General features: G+C 43.2%; 3 protein-coding genes across 3 annotated transcripts in view; all 3 read right to left on the reverse strand.

The window, feature by feature from the left end:
• LOC309564451 (uncharacterized protein) overlaps nt 1-14,970 on the reverse strand; it is a gene marked incomplete at both ends in the record, with an annotated part of 75,688 nt that overhangs the window by 51,152 nt on the left and 9,566 nt on the right. The gene's annotated exons all lie outside the window — the stretch shown is intronic.
• Nucleotides 1-14,970, reverse strand: part of LOC309562698 (uncharacterized protein) — a 35,886-nt gene that overhangs the window by 12,717 nt on the left and 8,199 nt on the right. The gene's annotated exons all lie outside the window — the stretch shown is intronic.
• On the reverse strand, nt 10,429-11,501 carry LOC309562823 (uncharacterized protein; the record flags this gene model as incomplete). Its single annotated transcript, XM_082267137.1, has 1 exon — nt 10,429-11,501. One exon carries the CDS (start codon nt 11,499-11,501, stop codon nt 10,470-10,472), a length of 1,032 nt encoding a protein of 343 aa, XP_082123263.1. The 3' UTR covers nt 10,429-10,469.

Raw genomic sequence — 14,970 nt, forward strand, 5'->3', positions numbered from 1 at the left:
GAGTTACACACTTGTGAAACACTTAAAGTGAAATAAGTGAAACGAAATATACCTTCACTGTACAAAAGAAGAGGTACAATGATGCAATTTTATAAATATCTCACTCAGCAGCACCCCGCCCTGGTGATATATCAATTGCATCCTGTCACTATGAGCAATAACCAAACAATAATATACATACCCCGGCCCCACCGCCTCCACCCATCCCCCAAAGACTTCAGAAAAAATAAAATGAAAAAAAAAATGTATACATTAAATGTACGAGTACTCTCTAACCACCGACTCCAAATTTTATCAAATTTCTTGGGACACCCCCTGTGTATATAAATCAATCGTTTATAACAAGAGCAGAATTTATTTCCGCGATCCAGTCCTGAAGAGTAGGGACTGATTCACGCATCCACTGTCTGGCTATAAGTTTGCGAGCGCTAAAGCTCCGTTCACATGTTAGCGTATGGATCACGGGCAGAACCGCCGCGGTTCCGCCCGCGATCCGGAGATTATTGCAAATCGCGGGATGCCTGTGCGTTGCCCGTTGATTTGCAATAGACCCCCAAACGCTGAGCGATGTTGCCGCGATTTCCGCCTGCCGAATCGCGGTAACATCGCGCAAAAAAAAATCGCGGGACGCATTACGACCAAAAAAGTACAAGAGCTTCTTTGGATCGTATTGCGTCCCGCGATTTTTTTTGCGCGATATTACCGCGATTCGGCAGGCGGAAATCGCGGCAACATCGCTCAGCGTTTGGGGGTCTATTGCAAATCAACGGGCAACGCACAGGCGTCCCGCGATTTGCAATAATCTCCGGATCGCGGGCGGAACCACGGCGGTTCTGCCCGTGATCCATACGCTAACATGTGAACAGAGCCTAAAAATAGATTCCTGAAGAAAAATGGTAAAAAATGTATCAATGTCACAGTCAGGGAACAAACCTAACACACAGGGCAAAACATCCAACTGTAAGGGGGAGCCCATATGATCGTGCAAAAACTTAATAACCTGTGTCCAGTAAGCCTGAATATCCGGGCAAGACCAAATGAGATGTATAAACGTACCCGGTTGCAGGGGGCAACAAAGGCAGGAGGAGTTGTATGACCGCCTATATTTCGATATTCTAAACGGAGTAAGATAAGCTCTATGCAAGATGTACAGCTGAAGGCCTGTACACACGTAGCGATTGTCGGCCGTAAATATTTGGCCACTGTCCGATCGTCGGCTTGTTAGTATGATGCTTCCGACAACCGACTGCAACTTTTCGGCCGAACAGAATCTGATGTGCATGCTTTAAAATTTTTGTTGGCCAACAACAGAACGGCCGATTGTTCCTCAGTCAGTACAGAATTCGGCCGACAAACAGCAGATGAGCAAGACTGGGCATGCTCAGAGAAGAAAAAACACAGGGAAAGTCAACCAGAACATGACATCACTTCTGCAGTCGGTTGTTGTTGGCCGACAAAATTCGTGTGCAGTCTTTAGCACTTTTCAACCTACACGACAGCACCGGACAAAAGACGGCCGATCATTCAGCGCTTGTGTACGGGCCTTTAGTCACACGCGTGACTGAAGAATCATTTGATATACTTCCCAAATTCTACAAGCGATGTGCCAGAAAGAGACTTCAGAATCGTCGCTGTCGTCACTTTCCGTATCTGATGACCAATTTTCCCACCAATCGCTATCGCTCAGTTCTTCAAGCATCTCCGTTTCGCTGTCGCTGTTTTCCAGTTTGTCTAAAAGCGCTTTTGGACGCCATGGTCGTTCTCTATTTTCCATTCTCTATTTTGGAAAAGCACAGGTAGGGCACTGGTAGTCACCAGGTGAAATCCTGTGGTGAAATGGGATGATCCAGTGTAATCCGTTAGGATCACAGCTTTCTATCATCTCATTTGGTGTATTTACATTTCTGAATTTGCAGCCAGTTCCACCCCCCCTGCGTCCCAACGCTCGCAGGGAAGGGAACCGGAAGACAGGTGCCGGCATCTGCCGAGCACAGAGCGGGGAGAGAGTGTGAGGACGGCGGGGGGATGGCTGGAGATTGGCGGGGGAGGACGGCAGAGGAGGACGGTGGGGAGGACAGCAGGGGAGGACGGCGGGGGGATCACAGGGAAGGTGAGTGTGATTGTGGGGTAATCCCGAGTGTGGCTCAGAGTTACCGCTTTTGGTACTGAAAATTAACCCTGAGGCACACTCGGGAATAAGGCTAAGGAGGTTAAAGGTGAGCAGGTGGTGTGGCTAACAGAACAGACTGGGGTTGATTTACTTGAACTGGAGCGTGCAAAATCTGGTGCAGCTGCACATGGCAGCCAATCAGCTTCTAATGTCAGCTCATTCAATTAAGCTTTGACAATAGAACCTGGAAGCTGATTGGTTTCTATGTGGAGCTGCGCCAGATTTTGAACTCTCCAGTTTTAGTAAATCAACCCCCAATGAGGTGATATTTGATTACGGATTCACACAGATACAAAATTGTTTTCCTTCAGCTCTTTATTTGGAATATTGATGCAGGTAGGCTCCATCTAAGCTCTATGCAGAATATCAGTACAGTAAAGCAAATGTAATGGAAATGTTTATTTTATTTTTTAAATCATTGTTCTGAGGTTTTATACACCAATAACTCATATAGAAGACATTTCCTACATTCGGGAAACTAATTGAGGGTTGTGTAGGTTCTCCGATGTTTGCTTAGATAATACTTCTTTGCATAACATTTCACTCGGGGCAGGAATACGGCTTCTTCCCTGTGTGAGATTTTTGATGTCTTACAAGTTCTGATTTGTAAGACATCAAAAATCTCACACAGATCTTTTTTCGTCCTTGCTCCGGACACCTTTAAAAAAAAAAACAATTACCTTTCCTTGTGGCCTTCCTAGGTTCAGCCTCTCCTGGGCCCTCTTATGGGCTGTAAATCTCCCTCGATGGTGGGTTCCCCTTGGTGCTGGGGGATTTATGGATTTGTAGATTTGAAGAAACGTATGACCTTATGAACGAGGAGTCTGAGACTTATCAGCTACATTTGATTAATCTGTGGAATATCACGGAGAAGTGCAGGAGCCAAAGACGTTCTTTTCTGAGATATCTCAAGTTGGTCTACTGTCGCTGGTGGAAGGGAGGTCCTCTATGGGGATAGATCCATGCGTCCTTTAACATTCATCGGGTAGTGGGATCACTTCCATTATACAGAGATTACATTTTTTGGGGAGTCCATTGCACCTTATTTCTATCCATCTGGTTAGGAGATAACCCTAAAGGTGGTGGGATTCACTTGCACCTCATTCGGCAGTTGTATTGAACATCACTGGTTCCCGTTTGGATCCACAATCTAATTTTCACTTGCGGATTTGTGTTTTATGCCCTATGGACGTTTGTGGACTTTATTTGGACATTAGTCACTATTAAGTTTATCCTATTTGATATGTATTGTGATCACGTTATTTGATCCCAGGTGCACATAGATATTTTGTTCTTACACATCAAGGATTTTTGTTAACATTTATAGCGCACCAGACTATTTATTTATTTTTAATTTATATTCCATATTGGGTATTCGGATCTTTGGTTGCAGCTTTAAGGTTTATATCAGCGGACCCTTCACACATTTTTTACAAAGGATTCATATAGAAGACATTTCCTACATTCCGGAAATTATACATTTAATAATTTAATCATTGTTCTGAGGTTTATACATGTCTGAGAATTTCTCTCTTGGCACAAAGGATTCATATAGAAGACATTTCGTACATTCGGGACACTAATTGAGGGCTGCGTAGGTTCTCCGATCTTTGCCAAGATAAGACTTCTTTGGATAACATTTCACTCGGGGCAGGAATACGGCTTCTTCCCTGTGTGAGATTTTTGATGTCTTACAAGTTCCGATTTCTGTGAATAACGTTTCCCGCACTCAAGGCAGGAAAATGGCTTTTCCCCTGTGTGGCATTTTTATTTTAGCTCTTTATTTGGAATATTGTTGCAGGTAGGCTCAATGTAAACTCTATGCAGAATATCAGTGCAGTAAAGCAAATGTAATGGAAATGTTTATTATATATTTTTTTGTAAATCATTGTTCTGAGGTTTATACATGTCTGAGATTTTCTCTTGTGGCACCAATAACTCATATAGAAGACGTTTCCTACATTCCGGACACTAATTGAGGGTTGTGTAGGTCCTCGCCAAGATAAGACTTCTTTGCATAACATTTCACTCGGGGCAGGAATACGGCTTCTTCCCTGTGTGAGATTTTTGATGTCTTACAAGTTCCGATTTCTGTGAATAACATTTACCGCACTCAAGGCAGGAAAATGGCCTTTCCCCTGTGTGGAATTTTTCTTTCAGCGCTTTATTTGGAATATTGATGCAGGTAGGCTCCATGTAAGATCTATGCAGAAGATCAGTGCAGTAAAGCAAATGTAATGGAAAGGTTTATTTTATTTTTTTACAATTATTGTTCTGAGGTTTATACATGTCTGAGATTTTCTCTTGTGGCACCAATAACTCATATAGAAGATATTTCCTACATTCGGGAGTCGGGACACTACCCGTGAGGGTTGTGTAGGTTCTCCGATGTTTTCCAAGATAAGACTTATTTTCAAAACATTTTACTCAGAGCAGGAATACGGCTTCTTCCCTGTGTGAGATTTTTGATGTCTTACAAGTTCCGATTTCTGTGAATAACATTTCCCGCACTCAAGGCAGGAAAATGGCTTTTCCCCCGTGTGGTATAACTGATGTGCATTAAAACTGGACTTCTGTGAATAACATTTCCCACACTCAGGGCAGGAATATGGCTTCTCCCCTGTATGAGATCTCAGATGTTTGTTAAGATGGGACTTCTGTGAAAAACATCTCCCGCACTCTAGACAGGAAAACGGCTTCTTCCCCGTGTGCAATTTTTTATGCATGTAAAGACCGGAGTGGTGTGAAAAATGTTTCCCGCACTCGGGACAGGAATACCGCTTCTCCTGTGTATGAGATCTTTGGTGTTTATCAAATTCTGATTTCTGTGTATAACATTTCCCGCACTTTAGGCAGGAAAACTTCTCAGCAGTGTGCAATTTCTGATGTATGGAAAGATAGGACTTATGTAAAAAACGTTTCCCGCACTCGAGGCAGGCATGTGGCTTTAAAAGTGTGTGGGATCTTTGATGTATTTCAAATTCTGTTTTCTGTGCACAACGTTTTCCACACTCAGGGCAGACATACGACTTTTTACCCGTGTGTAATTTCTGATGTTTGGAAAGGTGAGCCTTCTGTGAAAAACATTTCCCACACTCAGAACAGGAAAACGGCTTCTCCCCCGTGTGAGATCTGTAATGTATGGTGAATGTTGATTTATGAAGAAAACATTTTCCGCATTCAGAACAGGAATATGGCTTCTCACCTGTTTGAGATCTCTTACGCTTAGTAATACGCAATTTAAAGCTAAAATTCTCCCCACATTCCACCTGAGATCCGGCACCATCTCTCGCAGTATGAGGTTGCTCAGAGTCATTCCATGGTCTATCCACACTGTGAAGTCCACCATACATAGTTGAGCTAATTGTCTTTTCTCCTCCACAATCTCCTGTGATGTCCTCATTTTCCATTTTACAACCTGGAGATAAAATGAGACGATCCTTTGAGGGTTTCTCCATGGCGTGTCCTGGAAAAATATAAAAACATCATCAATAGATCTGAGAGGGTTAGTTCACTTCCATCAAGATTCCATCTGGATCAGGTAGATATGAGTGAGCAGATGTTCTGTGTGGATGTCCAATGCTGATTTATTACGGCTCACCTGTGCTGATCTCTGTAGGAGTGTCCTCCTGTATGAATGTCCTCGTCATTCCAGCCTCCTCCATATATTGCTGATCATCCCTCACATACGTCTCTTCTACTTCACCCTCAACTTTCATCTTCATCAGATCTTCACCCTAAACCAACAGAATGGCAGAAAATAACATCTGTAACATAGAAGTATTTATGATGTGAGATCACATAGAAAATATCATCTTGTAGAGTCCACACATCGTCTCCACATGTCAGAGTGTTCAATCACTTTATGTTCCCGACCCTCAACTCCACCCACCTGATGATGGTGAGGGATGGTGTGACCTTCCTGTTTGGAATCCCGGGAGCACAGAGGACAGGGACATCCCTCTGGTGTGTTTCTGTTACTAGGTGGTTCCATCATATTCTTGCATTCTTTTGAAAATGTGTCCATAACCCCATACTCCTCATCCTCACCTTTATGCTCTTCTTTGATACCAATATTATAATTCTCAAGGTTTCTGTTCTAAAATGGATAATATTACATTAATTGTAGCAAAAAAAGCCTGTGTATAAATCATAACTAACAATAATTATTAATCTTCTACCTGATGATGGTGGGGGATGGTGTGACCTTCCTGTGTGGAATCCCGGGAATACAGAGGACGGGGACATCTCTCTGGTGGGTTCCCATTACTGGATCCATCTGTAGGAAACACACACACTGACTGAATACATTGTTTCTATGTGTTTATCAGATGATGGGGGATCTAGGTGGATCCTCCGTACTGCTCTCTCCTTTACAATAAAGTCTCCTCTTACCCGGTGATGTGAGGGGCGGCTGATTCTCCATCATGACGTCCTTGTAGAGATCCTTGTGTCCTTCTAAATACTCCCACTCCTCCATGGAGAAATAGACAGTGACATCCTGACACCTTATAGGAACCTGACACACACAATGATACAGTCACCATCCAGACACATCCCTTGTCTGTTACTGGATAATGTCCCAGAATTCCCAGCACCGCTCACCTCTCCTGTCAGCAGCTCCATCATCTTCTTGGTGACTTCTAGAATCTTCTCCATGTTGTATCTCTCAGGTTTTAGGGAGTCACATGGAGGCACTGTGATGGTCATATGATCACCTGACTTCAGAAGAGGAAATCTCTGTATTGGAGAACCAATAGGAATATCATGTTAGAATCCCAGAATCCTCCTCACCTCTCCGGTCAGGTCTGTGTTTTATTAATAGAGATAAGAGTGATGTCATGTGACCTCCCAGAATCCTCCTCACCTCTCTGGTCAGGTCTGTGTTTTATTAATAGAGTGATGTCATGTGACCTCCCAGAATCCTCCTCACCTCTCCGGTCAGGTCTGTGTTTTATTAATAGAGATAAGAGTGATGTCATGTGTCCTCCCAGAATCCTCCTCACCTCTCCAGTCAGCAGGTAGATGATCTCCAGGGTGAGATTTAATAACCTCTCAGTCACGTGACTCCGATCCTCCTCCGTCCTCATTGATGTGGTCATGTGAGTTTTTCTATAGAGGGATGGAAGCAAATTATCTGGACTGGATTGGTTGTACAATATTAGGATGGGGATATAAGGAGTTATTAGGCAGGGTGCCCCCAGTGGGAACTGACAGATATAGATTGGGATACTTCCCGTGTTTGTTGTGCTTCTTGCTTCCACAAATCTGTTGTATTTGGTCCTACCTCCTCCCCCATTATTGACTGATCCCATACCCCCTCTTATAGTTCGAGGTGGGATTATCCACACTTTATCTCCATTATTGGCCGCTGACCCGGGTCAAAAGCTGTGCACTATGGATGGGCATCAAAGCTAATCAATTCGAAATTCCACCAATATAAAATCTTGGAAACTGGGGACAGATTTTGGTGCAATCCAAATCTCATCACTCATTACAAGGTGAGAAGATGATGCATCTCCTAAATGAATATTCCGGCCCCTTAAATGGGGAAATGTTCTGACCCTGAAGGGTTTAATCTACGTTTCCACACTATATATGTGTGTATCATCATCTGCTGGAGATAAAAGACGTCACAGTGTCTATGGATGAAGAGGACGGAACATGACGGAGGGGGGTTACTGGGTGTAAATAGAAAATAATATCTTATTACCTCCTCTGCTGCCACTTCCAGCAATGTCTCCTCGCTACTTCCTCCCGACTCACTCTCACCCGAAACTTCCTATTTATACCTGACATCACTTCCTGTCTTCCATAGAGACTTCCTGTCTGGATAGAAGTGAGACCACCTCCTTTTGGAGCTCATCAGAACTGCAGCCCCGAGAATAGTGTGAATTCGCAGCCACTTCTTGCCTTACTCATCACTGCCCACCATATAAAACCAGACACACGTCGCTCTACATTTTTACATCCTGGACTCCAGAAGGTGGATTACAGTTACCAGCAGATGTCCTTCAGTCTATTAACATCTGTTTCTTTTTCTTATCAACAGATCTTCTGCATTCGATTGGCATCTATTTCCCTTTTACTCCAGCAACTTATGTGCTACAACTTATTGGTAGACATGTGCAATTCGTTTCGTTACGAATTTGTTTTTGTTGCACCTGAATGAACAAAAGACTCTTTTTACGAATACGTATGTAGCACTGCCCCCTAGGGAGCTGCTGAGACTGGATTCCCCTGGGTTACCCATAGCAACAGTCTGTAAAATCTTATCACTTTGTACTTGGCTCAGACAGTGAACAGTCCAGGGGATTCGGTTTTTGTGTTTTATTTAGAACTGGGATGGGAGAAGGGATGTGTGGGATACTCCAACTTGACAACTATGCACAAATCTTGATGACTTCTAACTGTATTGAGTGTGGCAAGGCTGCTGTTTCACCTTGCCACTGAAGTGAAGGTTTGAAAGGTAAACTATTCTTTAGGTTACGCTTCAGGGTCTAACTTGGCACCCCCTTGTGTGCTAGCCTCTGTCCACTGACCCCACGGGAGTGGTCCCCTTCCTGGGCAGACCCCTGGCAAGCTCCGTTTTTTTCCCTGCCTTCAACTCCACTGTCAGTATCCTGGACCTCCTGGCTCAACACCACACTCTGGCTCACTAGGCCGACTGCCTGTGACCACCTTCCTTGTTGAGAGGAGGAGAGACAGCCGTCACCCTCCTTCTGGAAACTGGCTTCCCGCCCAAAGACGCCCTGTCACATGTGCCCCTGGCTTTTATGTCTAATCCCAGGATGCACCACTGTTGTGCCAACCCTCTGGGACAGCCACAAAAGCCTGTGTGTCACTGGCTGGGTTTCCTCCTCTGTCCAACAGGCTCCCATATTGGACACAGTGGGGACACTCCCTCAGACCAAGTGAATCACACATGGACTCATGCAACAGAAAAAACTAACAATCAGACTGTCCTGATGAGCAGGCAGAGCCAAAAACTAGGCTTTTACCTAGCACCTATCTAGGAGGGTGCTAAACGTACAAAAACAATTGTCCGAAAGAACGAAAACCTGAAAATACAAAACAATGAAAAACAATTCAACCTACGGGTTTAATATATTCAAATAATTTCATTATTCATATTTTCATTCTTTCTGACTATTTGTTATCGCTGAATTTAAAGAAATAATTAATGAATGCATTCGTATTTCTTTTGGCTATATTCGGATTAATTTGATTTTTAGATAGGCAGTGTTAGTGTGTTATCTTTGGCCAATTAGCTTGTCCCTTACTCCCTCGTGTGTTTTTCTGTTAGACTGCATTCCATCCAGAGTCCAGACAGGGTGTGGTGGGCCGGAGGGACTGTTTTGTTGGATTTGAGTCTCTTGTGACAGAGAGAGCGAGAGATAAATTATTACGAATAACCCAAAGTAACGAATGGCGCATCTAAACGAATGGAACGCAACGAATACAAATGCATCCACAGTTACAAATTATCCGAAGTAACAAATGCCGCATCTAAACGAATGGAACGGAATGAATACGAATGCATCCGAAATTACGAATGATTCGAAGTAACGAATGTTGATCATAACAAATAATCCGATAAAAGAAAAAAAAAAAAAAAATGAATGAAGAGAAAACGAAACAAAACAAATTATTCGGTAGGGCACATGTCTACTTATTGATATAATTTCTTTGTTCTTCACCAGATTTCCATCAGCCTATCAGCATCTATTTCCTGTCTGCATACACATAAGTAGCGAATGTGTCGTATTTTGATAATTTTTTAACAGGTCTGGTGCACTCCATTGGCTTGTGGTCAACATTTTCAGCACAGAGAAACCCTTGGAATATCTTTCCGGTCAGAGAGAACCCCTGCTAAAAATGATATATGCTCTAACTCATGATTCATTTGTTTGATGGTCAATGGGAAGAGTGCTCCTTAGACTTGTAGTCATTGGGAAGATTTACCCCCTTACAGATAGTTAAAAGGATCAGTGGCGTAGAGAGGGAACTTATCTGAGAGGCAGAAGTTTCTCAATGAACCCCTAACAACCTCTGGAGGAACCTAACCCTGGTTGAGAAACTCTTATATAAATATATAATATCAGTACACACAAAAGCATATGTAATGGAACTGTTTATTTATTTTTTAAATCATTGTGCTGAGGTTTATACATGTCTGAGATTCTAACTTCAGGCACATATGAATTATATAAAAGACATTTCCTGCACTCAAGACACTAATAAAGAGTTGTGTGGGTTCTCCAACATTTGCCAAGATAAGACTTCTTTGCATAACATTTCACTCAGGGCAGGAATACGGCTTCTTCCCTGTGTGAGATTTTTGATGTCTGACAAGTTCTGATTTCTGTGAATAACATTTCCCGCACTCAAGGCAGGAAAATGGCTTTTCACCTGTGTGGTATAACTGGTGTACGTTAAAATGGGACTTCTGTGAAAAACATTTTCCGCACTCGGGGCAGGAATACGGCTTCTCCCCTGTGTGAGATCTCTGATGTCTGATAAGATGGGTCTTCTGTGTAAAACATTTCCCGCATTCAGAGCAGGAATATGGCTTCTTCCCCGTGTGCAACCTTTGATGTATGTAAAGACTGGACCTGCGTGAAAAATGTTTCCCGCAGACGGGGCAGGAATACGGCTTCTCCTCTGTGTGGGATATCTGATGTTTATCAAGTTCTGTTTTCTGTGTATAACATTTCCCACACTTTGTGCAGGAAAACTTTTCAGCAGTGTGCAATTTCTGATGTATGGAAAAATAGGACCTATGTGAAAAACATTTTCCACACTCAGGGCAGGTATACGGCTTTAAACGTGTGTGAGATCTTTGATGTGTTTCAAGTTCTGATTTCTGTGCACAACGTTTTCCACACTCAGGGCAGACATACGGCTTTTCCCCCGTGTGTAATCTTTGATGTCTGGAAAGATGAGCCTTCTGTGAAAAACATTTTCCGCAGTCAGAGCAGGAAAACGGCTTCTCCCCCGTGTGAGATCTGTAATGTTTGATGAATGTTGATTTATGAAGAAACCATTTCCCGCACTGAGAACAGGAATACGGCATCTCAGCTGTTTGAGATTTCTGACGTTTAGTAAGGCTTAATTCAGAGCTAAAATTTTCCCAACATTCCATCTGAATTCCGGCACCAGTACGACGTTGCTCAGAGTCAGAGGGATTCCATGGTCTATCCACGCTGTAAAGTCCACCATCCATAGTTGAGCTCATTGTCTTTTCCCCGTCATAATCTCCTGTGATGTCCTCATCTTCCATTCTACAACCTGGAGATAAAGTAGGATGATACTTTGAAGGTTTCTCCATAGCGTGTCCTGGAAAGATTTTACAACCTGGAGATAAAGTAAGATGATACTTTGAGGGTTTTTCCATGGCGTGTCCTGGAAGTAAATAAAATATGATCAATAGATATGAGAAGGACCACCCTAACAGTAACAGATCAGCAGCGATCTGTTCCTTACTTTTAAATCAACAGATCAGCTGCAAAGATATGAGAGAGTTAGTTCACCTAAATCAAGATTCCACCTGGATCAGGTAGATATAAGTGAGCAGATGTTCTCTACGGATGTCCTACACCCTCTTCAGTCATAGGGTCTTTGGTCCTCCTCCCAGATCATTTCTACTTTTCCCAGACAGGTCAAGGGAACAGGAACCAATAGGGAATGGGAGGTGCATGCTCTTTACACAACCACATTAAGGATGTGGAAGGTAGTCACATCTTTTCCACACTAACACTAAAGAACCCCTTACGTAGTTTATGATTGAACCACTTCTCACCCAACTTCATAGTGTGACCACGTGTATTAGTTTAAATAGTTTCCTCCGAATGCTAAAGTTCCAATTCAAAGATTTGTATGGTATGCTACGATCATATCCCCTCTTAATCATCTCTTCTGCAGGGAAAATACGTTTGTAGTCCTTCCTCATAACTGAGGTCCTTCAGCCCTTTCATTAGCTTTGTTGCCTCTCTCTGGATTCTCTCCATTTTAAGGACGTTCCTCCTGCCCAGAACTGGACAGTGAAGGAATATTTATCCTCCATTTTGTTCCCTCGACTCCATCTTGTGATTAAAACTCTAAACTCAGCATAATTAAAAGCCTATCTGAACAAATGTTCCTGACCTTATCTGTTTTGTCTTATCAGAACGTTATGTTCTTCCGGTCCGCTTTTTAGAATAAGCTTGATTTTGTGCCAAAATACTCCCTATTCTCATTGTGATTATATGTGAATACATGACTTGAAGCCTTGAAGCGCGTGATGAAGAATTACTGAAACTAGTTTTATATAACTCAATGCCAAGTATACTGAAAAAGGGACTTCCCCTTTTTTCGTTCTATAAAAATTATTTCATTGTTTGAAAAAAGCCGAGCATTCTGTGACATCGTACCTGCTGTCTCTGTGCCTCATTGAGTGCTCCCAGATATCTGAAGGAACTTTGATGCCTAGGGCTATGTATAATCTTCTGGAAAGGGACTTCCCCTTTTACTTTCTCTATAAAACGTTCTTTACTGTCTGAATAAAGCCGAGCATTTCTGTGACATCGTACCTGCTGTCTTTGTGTCTCATTGTGTGCTCCCAGATATCTGAAGGAACTTTGATGCCTAGGGCCATGCGAGTCTGAATTATTGCCAACAGACGGAATACTCAAAGATGTGGCTAAACCAAAGTTTGTATTGTGGTAGAATCATAGATTTATCTCTGGAGTGAATCCCCTTTTTTAATGCATGTCAATAGCCTGCTGGCCTTGCTTATTGCAGCTTGGCATTGCATGCTATTGCTCAGTCTGTCATCTAGACCCTCAGATCCTTCTTCATCCTGGAATCCCCTAGAGGTTCTGCCCCTAGCCAGTAACTTGCATTCATATTTTTAGCTCCCAAGTGCATTACTTTACACTTTTCAAAATGAAACCTCATCTGCCATATAGCTGCTCACCCTTCTATTTTATTGAGGTCTTCTTGTAGAGTTACTTAAAGCGGTTGTAAACCCTATGAAAAAAAAAAAATAAAAAAAAAAAACCTGCAAGACAAAGGCATAATGAGCTAGTATGCATCGCATACTAGCCCATTATGTTTAACTTACCTTAAAACGAAGCCCCGACACGGACCCCCGGACATCGATGCGGGCGCTGCCATGATCCCTCGTCGTCTCTTCCGGGTTCGGCGGCTCCGGCGCGCTGATTGGCCGGAAGAGACGGCTCCAGCGCGCTGATTGGCCGGAGCCGCGATGAAGTGATTTTTCCGGCAAGCTCCCGGCAAGTTAATTGAAGGTCCCCCCGGACCTTCAGAGCGCATGCGCCGCTCGCGCGAGCGGCTGCATGCACTGTAAATATCTCCTAAACCGTGCCGGTTTAGGAGATATTATTTGTACCTACAGGTAAGCCTTATTATAGGCTTACCTGTAGGTAAAAGTGTCAAAAAGCGGGATACAACCGCTTTAATCCTCTTGTAAAGTTATTGCCTTGCTTCGTTTTAAAGTGGGGTTCCACCCATTTTAAAACTTATCACAGCAGCTCTTGCGAATCGCCTAGTGACTAAATCTCGCATTATAACTCCGGCACCAGCTGTACTCGGATGTATTGGATTGAGTCCGTGCTCCACCCCGCCTCCGCCCCGCCTCATCTCAGTGAGCTCTATGGGATGTAATGCTTTCAGTTTGCGCTCACTGAGAGGAGACGGGGCGGAGGCGGAGAGGAGCGCGGACTCAAAGCAATACATCCCATAGAGCTTACTGAGAGGAGGCGGGGCAGAGGCGGGGCGGAGCACGGACTCAATGCAATACATCCGAGTACAGCTGGTGCCGGTGTAATAATGCGAGATTTCATCACTAGGCGATTCGCAAGGGCTGCCGAGTGACGTAATCGCCTATAGGTGGCCGGACCTGGAAGTGCGGATGAATAAAGCAGAAAAAAAGGTATTTCCTTGCAAAAAAAAAAATTGTTTCCATTGGTAAAAGTATTTTTGAAGGGGATTACATACATCTAAACTTATTAAAATGGGTGGAACTTCACTTTAAGAAGTATGTAAATAAACTTGCTAGAAGGAAATTGCTGCTGCACCAAACCCCACAGGTAATAGTCTATATGTTAGAATCGCAAAAAGCTTCAATTCCAGCAGCGCAAAATTCCACTAGAAACCACTAAAGGGCAAATAAGAGCGTACATAATAAAATTAAAATAGTGTGCTTTGTCTCAACAGATCCTTCCTGTATCAATACATACAGTATATAAATATATATAATCGTGCAAATCGATATATAAAGTGCTACATTAATAAGGTGCATTCAAATAAATATCTAAAGCGCAATGTTAGTGAAGTGCATTCAGTAAAAAGTGCAAAAAAGGCACTTATTACTTCCGATGTTGTCAACGTAGTGACGAAACGCGTCAAGTTGACACGCACGCTGCCTCGCTCTGAACCTGTCGTGGAACGCACGCCACTCTACTCACTTCCTGAAGCGGGTCGGCTTTCAGTGGAAGTGCGGGTAACCGCAAACTGCAGGTCTGCGAACTACAGGGAGACCGGATTTGTTTTACGCTGTTTAGCAGAGCATGTCGGATGATGCCCATGGGGCAATTTTCAAGTTTGCTATACTCTTTTTTAATAAACCTATATTTATTTACCTCAATACTACAATATGAGGAGTCCGTTTTTATATTTGGCTTGAGACCACCTCACAGGAGCTCCCAGAAGAGTGCCCGGAGCAGTGGATCCTGATCTTGGAAATCCCATAAGCGTTTTGTGATCTCTTGTTGGCATATGACAACAGAGATCCACTG

This window comes from Pelophylax lessonae (genome assembly GCF_965119305.1).
Source record: "Pelophylax lessonae genome assembly, chromosome: 9".
NCBI classification, from domain to species: domain Eukaryota; kingdom Metazoa; phylum Chordata; class Amphibia; order Anura; family Ranidae; genus Pelophylax; species Pelophylax lessonae.